The sequence below is a fragment of the Elephantulus edwardii genome, unplaced genomic scaffold (genome assembly GCF_000299155.1).
Source record: "Elephantulus edwardii isolate Elephantulus edwardi_28Jun2011 unplaced genomic scaffold, EleEdw1.0 scaffold00001, whole genome shotgun sequence".
Lineage (NCBI taxonomy): Eukaryota > Metazoa > Chordata > Mammalia > Macroscelidea > Macroscelididae > Elephantulus > Elephantulus edwardii.
This window is the reverse complement of record NW_006399751.1, coordinates 49,245,041-49,259,779: the sequence shown is the minus strand read 5'-3', so window position 1 is coordinate 49,259,779 and position 14,739 is coordinate 49,245,041. Positions and strand designations below refer to the sequence as shown.

The 14,739-nt window shown below is 41.7% G+C and overlaps 1 protein-coding gene and 1 pseudogene across 1 annotated transcript; one reads left to right on the top strand and one right to left on the bottom strand.

Annotated features, from left to right (window-relative positions):
- Positions 1–8: 8 nt before the first annotated feature.
- LOC102857706 (methyltransferase-like protein 5-like) lies at positions 9–5,774 on the bottom strand (the record flags this gene model as incomplete). Its single annotated transcript, XM_006878858.1, has 3 exons — positions 5,666–5,774; positions 2,132–2,246; positions 9–183 (listed from the first exon to the last, which is right to left on the bottom strand). Coding segments are annotated over exons 1-3 (399 nt in total), but the record flags the coding sequence as incomplete, so codon positions are not given.
- A 202-nt stretch (positions 5,775–5,976) lies between these two features.
- Positions 5,977–14,739, top strand: part of LOC102866775 — a 14,073-nt pseudogene continuing 5,310 nt past the window's right edge.

Genomic DNA, 14,739 nt, shown 5'->3' with positions numbered 1-14,739 from the left:
CCTTTATTATTCTTGGTCCCAAAGGGAGGGTTCATAATTACTGTATCAAATGACTTGGTCATTTTGTTAGATAATGAACAAACATCACATTGAACCTTGTCAACATTTGTTAACTCAAACTCTTCTACATTCCTGTTAAATATTTCCAATGCATCTTCATCTATGTCAAATCCAATACACAACCTATAAAAATACAAAACACAAAGTGTTATACCTCCCAAGTTTCTTGTTTGAAGAAAAACAAAACTAGTGGGGAACCATAGGCCTTTTTAACCCAGTTGACAAACTATGAGTATTGTTTTCAGCAGCAAGCTTTCTTATCCAAGCAAGGGACTGAGAACTTGGATTTTGTATAAAGGCTGCCGGGCATTTTAGGGGTAATTAGTTCTTCTGTCCATTTAGAAACATACTCAACATCAGATTGTGTCTTCTTCAGTGTCATGCTCCAAACCAAGCCCACTGCTGTCAATTGTAATTAATAGTGACCTTTCATAAGTTGGGTTTCAAAAACAGTATTAAGAGACTGCTCATGTTTCTTCCTAAGAAGCAGCCGGTCAATTCAAACCATTGACTTTTTTAATAGAAGCCTGACACATTCTATTCCACCAAGGCTCCCTAACTTCATACAGTTGTTGTTGGTGGTGTTATGTGCTGTCAAGTTGCCTGCAACTCATAGTGACAGCAGCCCTTAACTCTGCTCTATCCTTTGCCAATCTTGTCTCCGACACGCCTATCCCTATTACCCCACTGACTGAACCAATCCATTTCATCAAGGGTCTTCCTCTCCTGTGCTGTCCGTCTACCCTCCCAAGCACGACATCCCTCTCCAAGGACTGATCCCTCCTTGCAACATGTCCAAAGTATGTCAGACGGAACTTCAGAATCCTTGCCTCCAAAGAGCAGCTTGGCTTCACCCTCTCCAGGATGAACCTGTTTGTGTTTTCCTAGCAGTCCATGGTATATTCAGTATTCTTCTCCAACACCAAAGCACAAAGGCATCAACTCTCCTCCTATCATCCGTGTCATTGTCCTGCTCTCTAATGCATACCAAGTAACTGCAAAGACATGGCCTGGATCAGGCGCATGTTAGTCTCCAGACTGACATCACTGCTCTTCAGTATTTTGGAGAGGTATCTGACAGCAGACTTTGCCAATCCAATTCATCTTTTAATTTCCTGGCTACTGGTACCAAGAGTGTTGACTGTAGAACCAAGCAAACTGAAGCTGTCAATAATCTCAAGCTCTTCATCATCCTTCATGATGCTGCCAATCAGCCCAGTGGTGAAAATCTTTGTTTTCTTGATGTTGAGCTTCAATCCATATTGAAGGCTGCAATCCTTGACCTTCTGCAGCAAGCACTTCAGGTCCTCTTCAATTTCTGCAAGCAGGGTTGTGTCAACTCCGTAACGAAGACTGTTGATGAGTCTATCTTCAGTCTTGATGCCACACTTCTCCTCACAGAGCCCAGCCTCTCATATAATCTGTTCCAGATATAGATTGAAAAGATATGGAGATAGGACACATCGTTGATGCACACCTTCCCCAATTTTGAACAATGCAGTGTTTTCTTGCTGTGTTCTGACTACTGCTTCTTGGCATTTCAACAAACAGGTGCTGCCCTGGATGTGCTCACCAAGCTGTGCCAAGAAATTTGGAGGACAACCACCTAGCCTACTGACTGTAAGAGATCTCTATTTGTTCCCATTCCAAGGATCTGACAGAGTGTGGAAATTATTGACCAGTATCATTGATATCACATGCAAGCAAGATTGTGCTGAAAGATTATCCAACAAAGATGAACAGCACATTGACAGAGAACTGCCTGAAGTGCAGGCTGGATTTAGAAGAGGCCGTGACACTAGGGATATTATAGCTAACGTCAGATGGATCTTGGCTGAAAGCAGAGAATACCAGAGGAATTTCTATCTATGTTTCATGGACTATGCAAAGGCATTCGACTGTGATGTTCACAACAAACTGTGGCTAACTGAGAAGAATGAGAATCCCAGAACACTTGGTTGTACTTATGCATTATACATTAAAGCGCATAAATATAATCCAGTTGTTCTTACATATGCTTATTAAAGCCACCCCATACCCAAATAACAACAGCATACACTGGATCACTTACCCTGCTCCTAACATTGCAGCTCCGATGCTAAGCACTCCACAACCACATCCTAGATCTGCAACCACTTTATTTTCAATGTCATCGTATGTGTTATGGATTGTATAGAGCATACATGCTAAAAGACAGGAAAACCTTAAGTGAGAAAATCCAGCTTGTATTAATGACCATTCCTAATTGCTCTGATCTTGTTTTAATTATTTTGCCCTTCCCTCAGTGGTTGAAAAATGAGGTATACCCAGCAACAATATTCTGAGATAAAATGAGAAAAATAAGGGTAAAACGTTCCCCCCCCCCAAGGTTGTTTAAAATACTGCCACTACAACATAACTGCTTTCTTTGATATCAAAATACTATTGTTGTTATTATATGTGAAAGGGTGGTAAAAATAAACTAGTTTTAAAAAATACTATAGTCATAATATAAATTTGACAACCCTATATAAGTCTTGAAATTGGCTGTGAAATTTTACTTACCAATGAATTCTGCTGGCCCTAGTGGTAAAAAGTTGCACTGCAATCCCAAAGACACAGAGTTCTAAATCACCAGGTGCTCTTTGGGTGGAAGACAGGCAGTCCCTCATCTCCCCTTTCTCTTCCTACTCCCACCCTGTGTGATTTACTGCCTTTGAAAGCCCAATGGAGGGTCAGTGATGGGTCTGTTCTGACTGGGTGGCAAACAACAACAACATAATGTCCATAAATCTGAGAGGAACCACTAACATCAAACTAGCATTAACATTAAAATAGCACTGATAGAGGGGGCTCTGGTGGCCTAATTGCAAGCTGCTGCACTGCAATCCCGAAGGCACACGGTTTGAATTCACCAGATGCTCTGCTGGAGGAGGGGCAATCTCCTGTGCCAGTCAGATCTGATTCAATGGTACACAACAAGAAATTTTAAAAGAAAAAAAAAGCACTAATAATTTTTGCAACAATTTTGTCATCAGGACCGAGTTCATATATACAGACATATATATTCATAATCTACAAATGAGTCTGACTTGGTAAAAGAACTATTATTAAGGAACAAAACAAAACTGCTGAAATCAGAAATTTTCCAAATACACACGGGTCTTGTATACAGTGAACGCTAAGCATGAGTACTATACTGTCAAATCTGTCATATTTTGGTGTTCTACATGTTACTAGAATGTTGGCAGCTATGCCATGGTATTTCAAATACCACCAGGGTCACCATCAATGGCCAGGTTTCTGCAGTTTCTACACTAAAACAGACTAAGAAAATAAACCTAGTAATCTACATCTGAAAACTGTTATGTTCTTCTGAGTCAACTACGACTCAGAGCAACTCTATGAACAACAGATCTGAACCCTGCCCTGTCCTATCCTCATCATCTTTAATATGCTTGAGCCCAGTGTTACAGTCTCTGTGTCAATCCATCTTGTTGAAGGTCTTCCTCTCTTACGCTGACTCTCCATCTTTCAAACATGACTCTTCTAAGGACTGACCCTTCTAACAACATGCCCAAAGCATGTAAGACGAAGCGTCACTGTCCTTACCTAGCACCCTAGCATCCTAGCAGCCTGGCTACACTTTCTCCAAGATGAAAATGAGTCCATTATCTCTAACAGCAGAATGCTGTCTGGCAGGGTGCTAGAAGATGAGCGCCATAAGTTATAACCAAATCAAAACCAAAATCACTACCATTCTGACTCACAGTGAGCCTCCGTTGGGTTTCCGAGGCTGCCCATCTTTCTCCCAGGGAGCTGCTGGTGGTTTTGAACCACTTAAGATGCACTGACTGGGGTAATGGGGATAGGTGTGTTGGAGACAATAAGGTTGGCACAGGACAGAGCAAAGTTTAGAGCTGCTATACATAGGGTCACCATGAGTCGTAGGCAACTTGACAGCACATAACAAGATGTTTTCAGTTAGGCTGCACATCATGCTATAGCCTACACCAGCACCAGAAGGCTCTCCAAAAACATCACACAGCCCTAAGATTGTTTTATTTAGTAGCCAAGTATTTAACCATTGCTCCACGCAGGCTTATTCACACAGCAGAACTATAAAAACCTGTACATATACAAAATGGAAAACTGTCAAGAGTAGGAAAACTGAAATACTTTCCATTAATAGGAGTGATGGAGAATTGGCAAGATCAAACTTTGTCAAGGAAAACTTGTCAGGTATGGAACACAAAGCAGTTCAGCCACGTTCTGGCTCTCACAGTTCCATTATGTTTGAGCTCAGGAAATCATGCTTTACATATTGCTCTAAAACATGTTAAATCTCAGAAATCTTGGAAACACAAGCACCTGTAGAAATATCTCATTCTTAAGGTCTTTTATTAGTTCCATACACACTTACCATTGAGTAGGTTCTGACTGACAAGAGAATCTGAGGGAACTTCCATCAGGTTTACGAGATTGAAATTTTCATGAGAGAAAACTGCCTTGCCATCTGATATTTTCAAACTGCTGTGCTTCTGGTTATATTGATAACATTACCCATACACCACCCAGGGCTCCTTAATTCATTGTTTATAGGTTCATAATTGACACTCTGCAGGTTTTCAGGGCAATAAATTGCCCCCAGGCAGGAGGACACTGCCTATCTTTCTCCTACAGTGAAGTTGGTGGAGTCAACATGCCTTCAGGTTGGCAGCACACCTCTTTCCACTAAGCCTCCAGAGCTCTGATTGCTTACACATACATTAATAATCATCTGCATACAAGCAAGGACAGATTCCAAAGCCACAGTGACAAACAGTATCACTTAAAGAAATAAAAGTAGATTTTTGGATATTTTTAAATTGTCAGTGAATACCCTGGTGTATTTGTTCACTGTAAGGAGTTATTTCATGTGAAAATAAATATTCCTTCTCTTGAAAGCCCTCCCTGCTCTTCAACCCTTGGATTAGGTCAGAAGATTCTTAAAAAACTCAATGTGTGTCAAAGCAATGAATTAAGAATCCCTACAGAATTATCACTGTGGCTTTGGGATCTTCCCCTGGCTGTATACAGATTATGTTTTAAATTCTAAGATAGAGAAAAATGGGCAGTCCCTTCTCTTAGGATCTAATGTGGATTTACCTAAGGGAGACTTGTGCCCAGAAGGTTTTCAATATCTGATTTCCCCCCCCCCCCCCCCCCAGAAGTAATTACCAAGCCTTCCCAGGTCTTTCCGAGTGGACGTCAACTAACAACCTTTTGGTTAACAGCCAGAGATTCAAGGACCTTTCTGGGTCCTTAAACTGGAAGTTCGGTTGTGAACATGACCAACAAATTCCTTGCTCTCAAGGAGTTTGAAGTTTCAGGGGTACTAACAAATCTCAGAAACAGGTATGTAGAAAACAACTGTACGGCTGTCTTTACCTGAAGTGTCAAAAGCTTGTCTAATATTATAGATGATCTAGGAAACAGAACTTCTTCAGCCATTTGCACCCAAACAACTTCCATCTTCATCATCTAGTAAGTAGGCAGGGAGTGCGTTTGCACTCCACGGTAACTGAATGAGTGGGTACACAGAGCTGACACAGGAAGCTAGAGCTGGGATCCCCAAACAACTTACCTGCAATGTGTGGCCTGGTCGGATACTGTTCTAAAAGTAGTTTGGGCTTTTCGAACTCATCTACCTGTTGCAGGCGACTCTCGAGTTCCTTAAGCCTCAGTTTCTTCATCTGTTTTTTTTGAAGTGTGGAGTGGCACAGTTTACCAGGACCAGATCTGCAGAGAAATCTGTTTAATCCGGATTTAATTCTCCAGCGTCTGGGATCCACTAGCTGCTTCGCTCAAAACAACGCTGTTCAAATCCGACAGTTGCTCTGCGGGAGAAAGATGGGACAATCACCTCCCCTTACGATTTACAGTCTGGGAAACCCGATGCAGGGTCCCTATGAGCAGAACTCACTCCACAGTGAGTCTGTTTCCTCCGGCGATACAGCCCGGATGAAGGTAGGCTACAGGCAGTGCTCCGAGCCTGGCCCGGGCAGCTTTTCCCCTCCACTCCCTTGCTTCTAAGCAATGGCTTGTGGAATCTCTGATCCTGCGATTCTGGCCAGCTCCGGACCCACTTCCCACGTTTCATTCACCTCGAAGACCAACTACAGCTTCGTCTGAAGCCGACGCAAGTTCACTAGCAAGGAATCCACAACCTCGAGCAGCTTCCGGAAACCGAGGCGCCGCGCACGCGCGTAGGAATTCACCGCCATGAGAAGCTCGACACCGAGTTGCAACTTCAGTACAGCGAGTTAGGGTTCCGCTCGCTGCTGCTACGCCTCTTCCCGCCTTCGCCCCCAGGCCAGCTATTTGCACCAAGGGCGGAGCTCTCGCAGTTTGCAGGCATGGGCAGCTGTTGCGCTGTTATTTTAGTTTAATTTCCCCTTGAGTATCTGCAGCCTGTCAAAGAATGGGGTGCAAGTGTTTACGGGGAGAGCGTGAAAGCCATTGTCATTTTGTTTTATAATCCTATGACTGTTATGACACTTTCTGCCTCTCTCTGGTCTCCCAAAACTCCTTTTCCAAAAATTGTTGTGTACCGTCGTGACCGATCCAGAGCTGACCCTCCAGTGGGTCTTCAGAGGCAGTAAATCGCAAGAGAGAAGACTGCAAATCTTTCTCCCGCGGAGCAACTGGAGAATTTGGACAGCGTGTCTTTCCATTGCCAGTGCAATTCCTTCCCATCTCAGTTATTTGTCTCCGTTGCTCTTTGCATGCCCTACTTTATTTTTAACATCACCCCACCCCGTCTTTTTAGGTCACCTGTGTCACTTACCTCAACTATCACAAGAGAGGTGACAACAGAGAAGCCCAAAGAAATGTACGAGAGTGAAGAATCACAGTCTGTAAAAAGAAGAGATTTATTGTAAGTCCACAAAAAGTCAAGACAGGGAAATATCTAAATTTAGAGAAGATTGCTACTCTCTGGGATAAGAAAAAGGCCAGCATGCTTATACAGTCAAAGTAGGAACTACTCAAAACGAAAAAGAAATAGAGACATAGAAATAACTCCTTAAACTTATTGCGATCAAGTCGGAGTAACCTCATACCTGATCTTCTATTAGGTTTCTGCCCAGCTTTCTGGGGAGACGTTAGCGGATTCGAACCACCAGAGAGATGCAGAAGGCTGTGTTAGAACTGTTGTGGAGTGGAGTGGGCAGGGGAGCTAGGAGTGTGGGGGGCAGGTGTGAGGATGCGGAGAACACTGCCCACTACCTGGGTGAGGGGAGCGAGGTGATTAGACCTTTTCAGCTGTGTGGTTAGTGCTGCTGGTTCTTTTGTTACTTCTACTGCCTTCCTGGCATTTGATGTCACAACAATGCTGTGCTGTTTATGGCTCTGTCTTCTTTTGGTCTTCCTATTGGATGTTTCAGTTGTTAATGTGTTTGTAGTTTGTAATGTAGTTTGTAGCTACTTATTCAGCATGTATAATTGCATGACTATATTTTAAAGTCAATAGTCTGTCTCATGTTTGAGTGATCCTGGACAAATTGGCACACGATGCTTTATTTCTCAACCCCAGGATATAACAAGGAACTCTGGTTGTCTAGCGGTAAGAAGCTGCGCTACCACCCCACAGGTACACAGTTTGACTCACCAGCTGCTCCACAGGAATAACATGGGCAATCTCCTCCTTTGTGATTAACTTGCCTCTTAAAACCTGCTGGAGGATCAGCTATAAATCAGTTCTGACGCTACAGTACACGACAACAACAGGATGTAACATGATCAAAAACTAATGGTAAAGGGAGCTCTGATGGCCTGGTGGCAAGAACCTACGCTGCAATCCTGAAGGCGCACAGTTTAAATCCACCAGTTGCTCCTCTGGAGAAGGAGGGGCAATCTTCTCCTGTGCTAGTCTGAAACTGATTCGCGGGTACACAACAAGAAAAACAAACAAACACAACACAAAAGCAGTGGTAATACAGAAGTTGAAGCTGCACTGAATGCATTAGCAAAAAAATAAGTCCTCAGCAACTGATAGACTACCAATTGACAAGTTTCAACAAACAGAAGCAGCCCTAGACATGCTTTCTAGACTATGTCAAGAAATTTTGGAAGACTGCCTGACCAACTGACTGAAGAGAGCCGTGTTTGTTCCTATTTCCCCAAAAAAGTTTAAACAACAGAATGTGGAAATTCTCCCAAAAAGGTTATCCAAAAGAATGTGGAAATTATAAAATTATATCATTAATATCACATGCAAGTAAAATCTTGCTGAAGATTATTTTTAAATGGCTGTAACAGTATAAAGAGCTGCTACAAATTCAAGCTAGATTCAGCAGAAGCAATGGCATGAAGGATAGATATCATGCTAATGGAAGATGGATCTTGGCTTAATGCAGAGAATACCGAAGGAGTTTCCTGTTTATCTGTGCACTATTGGTGACACAATAGCATTTGACTGTGTGGATCACAACAAATATGGGTAACACCAAGAAGAATGGGAATCCTAGAACACTTAATTGTGTTCATGTGAAACCCATACCTAGAATAAGAAGCTGTTGTCTGAACAGAACAAGGAAAACACTAAATAGTTTAAAATTAGGGAAGTTATACTTCAGGGGTGTACCCTATCTCCCTACCTATTCAATCTGGAAGCTGAGTAAATAATTTGAGAACCGGGGTTATATGAAGAAGGATGCATCATGTCACCAGAATTGGAGAAAGACTCATCAATAACCTGCATTATGTAGATAACAAAACAAAACATTGTTTTCAGAAAGTGAGGAAGACTTTAAATAGTTGCTGCAGAAGATCAAAGTCTATAGCCTTCAATAGGGATTATATCTTTTTAAAGTTTGTTTCCCAAAAGGAAATACCTCAAGGTTCATCTTCCAAAAAAAAGACCAAAACACTTACCCTAGATATTCCTAGTTATTGTCCAGACAATGGAGACTAAAACACTGTCCAAAACACTAGAGACAGACTAAAAGCCATTTTTTTAGTTAGAATAGGAATTTGCTGACAGGGGAGAGTAGCACTGCAAGGATCCAGAGATAGGAGAATTTACCTCTAAAAAAGTGAGGAAAGTAATCAACTATTTATACCCTTACACAAACAACTTTCTCTACATGTTTAAGTTAAGTGCATAGACTGATAAAATGCATAAAGAGAAACCATCATCTGCTTGACCCTTATCTAGTTCTCTAAGCGTGGCTGGACACAAGAAGGGCTAGAGTTTGTCTGCCCCAGAGCTATTCAGTAAGATAAAGAACTATAAAAACAAATATAAGAAGAACTCAATTAGCTCAGATTGTTGTTATTGTTGTTAGGTGGCAACCCTATAAACAAAAGATTTGAGACTTGTTCTCTCCTGTGCCATTTTCACATACTTCCTGACACACGAGACCCATAGCTGCAGTCAATTCACCTGGTCAAGGGTCTTCCTCTCCTCTGAGGACCCTCCACCATTCCTAGCATCATATTCCTCTCCAAGGAATCGCCACTCCTAGCAACATGTCCAAAACATGTGAGGAGAAGCCTCATCATTCCTGCCTCCAAAGAGCACTCCAGCTGCACCCTCTCCAAGACATATCTGTTTGTTCTTTTGGCCATCCATGGGATGTTCAGTGCTTTCTCCAACATCACAGCTCAAAGGCATTAGTGCTTTTTCTGTTTTCCTTATTCATTGTCCACCTCTCAGATGCATATGGCAAGTGACCAGAAAGACTATGGCCTGAATCAGATGCACCTTAGTCCTCAAACGGAAGTCATTACTCTTCTTGACATAATTTAGAGAGGTTCCTAGTTGCAGATTCCCCAGTGCAAAGCATCTCCTTATTTCCTGACTAATGGTACCAAAGGTGTTAATTACGGATCCAAGAAAGAACTTATTGAAAAATTTCAGGAAATACCAGATAAATTGCACTGGGAAAGTCTGCTGTCAGAAACCTCTCCAAAGTACTAAAGAGCAATGATGTCAGTCTGGAGACTAAGGTACACCTGAGCCAGGCCATAGTCTTTGCGATTACTTACTATGCATCAGAAACCTGGACAGTAACTAGGGACAACAGAAGGAAAACTGAAGAGTATTGAATATACCATGGACTGCTAGGACAACAAACAGGTTCATCCTGGAAAGGGTGAGATCAGGCTGTTTCTTGGAGGCAAGGATTCTTAGGCTTAGTCTGACATACTTAGGACATGTTGCGAAGAGGGATCCATTCTTGGAGAGGGATGTCATGCTTGGGAACGTGGAGGGACAGTGCAGGAGAGGAAGACCCTCAATGAGATGGACTGATTCAGTGACTAGGGTAATGGGGTTAGGTGTGTCAGAGATGATAAGATTGACACAAGATAGTGCAGGTTTTAGGGTTGTTGTACATAGGGCCACTATGAGTCACAGGTGACTTGACAGCACATAACAACAACAACCATATAAACAGGAGCCAATGAGAATGAAAGAGGAAGTGGAAGCTTCATTGAAGTCACTGGCAAAAAATAAGGCCCCAGGTGAAAGGACCAGTTATCAGAAACTCATTTTCTGGTAAAGTACAGTTAACCCCACCCCACCCGCTTGAGTGTTTTTTTAACAAACAACCCCCACCTGTGGTAAATCCCACCCTGATTGATCAACTGCCATAAAGTGGAATTATTCTTCTTGTTAAGGGCACAAGGGATTTTCCGCATTCCTGTATCTGAAGTAACCTATAAGATTCAAATAGGTTTCCAAACTGTTACCCTGAGCTATGTCTAGCCAATTGAAGGTGGACAAATTCCCCAACTACTGTGGATGGCCAATCATGCATGGCGTGTATGGTTGGGCAGGGGAGTAGCAGAGGTATAAAAGGAGGGGCAGACATCAATTCGGGGCTCTCGGCTGGATGTTGCTGTGTCAGCACGCTGGAGCCCGGTTCGAACTCATAATAAACTTTGTTAATTCGGCTAATTGGCTCGGTGATCTTTTTGGGGACTCGCTCCGTTACACCAGGAATCAATGGGACACCAACTGACTTGTTTCAATTAACATATGCAGCCTTGGATGCACTCATCAGTCCACGCCAATCAGCTAAGATTAGATATCTGGTTCTTTGGGGACAGTTTGACAAACTGCTATTGTACAGGGTTTAGGGCTGTTGTATATATGGTCACTATTATGAGTCTCGGGCAAATCGATGGCACATAACAACAACAACAAATATTGTTGTTGTTATGCCCACGACTCATAAAAACTCTATGTGCAATAGCTCTGAACCCTACTCTATCCTGAGCCAGTCTCACTGATTCACCTACCCCCATTACCCAAATTACCTTGTCAACCCATTTTATCCAGGGTCTTCCTCTCTGATGATGTTCCTCCACCCTTCTAACCATGACAGGTCCCTCCTGCCGAAGTGTGAGATAGAGCTTCAAAATCCTAGCCTCCAAGGAGAAACTTGGTTTCACCCTCTTAGAGAGAACTGTTTGTTCTCCTGGTGGTTCATGTTATGTTCAATAGTCTTCTCTAGCACCATAACTCAAAGCTATCTGTCATACTTAGTCATTGTCCAGCTCTCTGATGCATAGCAAGTAATTGTGAAAACCATGGCCTGGATCAGACACACTTTAGGCTCTAGACTGACATTATTGTTCTTTAGCACTTTGGAGAGGTTCCTGATAGTAGACTTGCCCAGTGTAATCTGTCTTTTGATATCCTCACTGCTGGTGCCAAGAGTGTTAATTGTGGAGCTGTGTAAGCAGAAATTGTTAACAACCTCAATCTCTTATCCATCTATCATGGTGCTGCCAAATTGTGTAGTGGTGAGAATATGTCTCCTTGATGTTGAGCTTCAATCCATTGAAGACTACAGTCCTTAACCTTCCACAGCAAGAGCTTCAGGTCCTCTCCTGTTTTAGCAAGCAAAGTTATGCCACCTGTATAACACAGGTTGTTGACGACATTTCTTCTAATTCTGATGCCACATTTCAACTCATAAAGCTCAACCTCCCAAATTATCTGCTCCACATACAGTTTGGAAAGGTATGGAGATAGGATGAATTCTTGACACACTCCTTTCCTGATTTTGAACCATACAATGTTTCCTCGCTCTGTTCTGACAACAGCTTCCTGGTCCAAGTATAGGTTTTGCATAGGCACAATCAAGAGTTCTGGGATTCCCATTTTTCTCAAAGTTAGCCATAATTTGTGGTGATCCACATTTAACTAAATGCCTTTGCATAGTCAATAAAACCCAGTAAGACATTCCTCTGGTATTTTTGCTTACAGCCAAGATCCATCTGACATTGGCAATAATGACCCTAGTGCCATGGCCTCTTCTAAACCCAGCTTGTATTTCTGGTTGCTTTCTTTCAATGTATTGTTCAGTCATTTTTTTACATAATCTTATGCAGAATTTTGCTTGTGTGTTATTTTAGTGATATTGTTTAATAATTTCCCTACTCTGTCAGGTCACCTTTTTTTTTTTTTTAGAAGATAGGAATATATATGAATGTCTTTCAGTCTGTTGACCAGGTAGTTGTCCTCCAGATTTTTTGGCACAACCTAGTGAGCACGTCCAGAGCAGCTGTTAAAATATGTTAATCGGTGTGCCATCAATTCTGGGGCTTTGTTTTTTACCAAGTCCTTTTGAACAGCTTCAACTTCCTTCTTCATCACCATTGCTTCTTGATCACATGTTTCATGAAATTTATCTGTGTCAACCAATTATTTTTGGTACAGTGACCGTGTATTGCTCTATCTTATTTTTTTTTAAATTAAATTTTATTAATTTTAATGAACATTTACAGAGATTTTGGGTTTCCATTCATTCATTGTTGCACTATTTTCTCTACACCCCCTCATTGGTTCCTCTTTTTTTTCCCCCTTAAGAGTCTGTTTTAATTGTCCAATTGCCACAGTGCTTGTCAAAGCCAGTTTCAATCTCCTTTGTCAGTGTGTCCTTTGCCATTCCCTATCACTCCTCCCTGAGAGAGATTTCACCCTGATTCGTAAGGAAAAGGGGACAGCATATTCTCTTAGCTACTTCCTGCTGAAAAGGCACACTGTAGGTTTCAGGGTGAAGATCTTCTCTCACTACTCTAAAGGGCCCCTTTGGCAATAGGAAACATGGAGACTATTGCAGAGATTGATTTTGGAATTTAGATGCAATGTTATCATTTGTGCTTAGCCTTACATGTTCATATCCTTGAAGATGTATCATGGAAGTGTTGCAGCCTAGAAGACACAAATTTAACTAACAAGTTAAAAGTACATGAGTCAAAAATTAAAAAAGCAGTAATATTCTAAGTAGAGGTTCTAACAGTGGCATAAATCAAATTACAGAGGGAAGGTAGTTCTTAAAATAAAAGGCCTATTGACTAGCACTTTGTCTATTATAGTAGAAAGGTTAGGAATCACAAGATATAGAGGCTCAACTATGTCATTTATTGTTCTTAAGTCCTGGAGCAAATTCCATCTGCAACTGGGTTGTTTTACAGCTCAGAAGTCTGCATGCAAGGTAGAGGTGAAGTAAGGAACTGTTTATGAGGTTTTCCGTTAATTCCAACAACTAAGATATAGTGAGAAGAGTTGGGATCTCAGAAGGCTTTTAGGACCAAATAATAGGCTCTTGTGTCCAGGAGAAAACGAATATACTTACCAGTAATGTTAATGTTCACCTACAGCTCTGCTGGGAGGATCTAAATCGTTGAAACGTCCTTCTTTGTTTCCAGCTGGGAGCTGGGTCCTGTCAGTCCTGTTAGCCACGAGGACCTGATGTGGGTCACCCTTGGCCAAGTGTCCTTCAAATCCACACTTAAAGCAAGTGAGTGGGAGCTCCCTCTCTACTCCCTTGCCTATCTGTGGCTCTCGTCTGCGACAATGTCTACTGAAGTGGCCCAGCTTTCCACAGTGGAAGCAATTCTGACCTCCTTTATTACCTTTGGGTGGCACTGTTTATGAGTAAGACTTCCTTTGCCTGACACAGGCCCTAAACTGGCAGCAATAGCTGCCCCAATAATTTTGGCCATTCTCTGATCTTTTCTCTTCCCTCTAGATCCCAGTTGTTAAATGAGGGAGAAATTTAAACAAATATATAACAAATAATTTTGAACATTATAATCTTTTAAGTTTAAGGCTAGAAATATTAGCAATATGATAATTTCCAATCCAGAGATACATGTTCCAATGCAGTTCCTATTTTCCATAAATGGTTTTGGTAAGAAGAATATTGTAAATGTGGATACATTTCCACTACTCCTCCTCCATGCCACGATATAGTTATAAATTCATTGCCGACTCTAACTTAATTTTTTAAAATTTAAATTTGTTATTAATTTCAGTAAAAATTACAGAGGCTTTGGATTTCCATTCATTCATTGTTGCACATTTCTCCCCTCCCAAGGCTCCATCCCCCCAGAACACTGCCCTCTTGGAAAAGTAAAAGAAAAATTCTTTCATTGTTTTACAAAGCCTCTCCCAGGTCCACTCCACCATGTAGTCATCGCTCCCTCATCTGTTTCAGTGCAGTATACATAATTGAACCCATTTTACTTAGTCTCTCCCCAATCCCAAGGTCAGTCCTGTTTTACAACAGTGGCACCATACAATATTTGTCCTTTTGTGACTGGGATATTTCATTCAGCATAATGTTCTCCAGAGCCAACCATTTTGAATAATATTGCATGTGTTCCTTGTTTTTCAATGCAGCATAGTATTCCATTGTG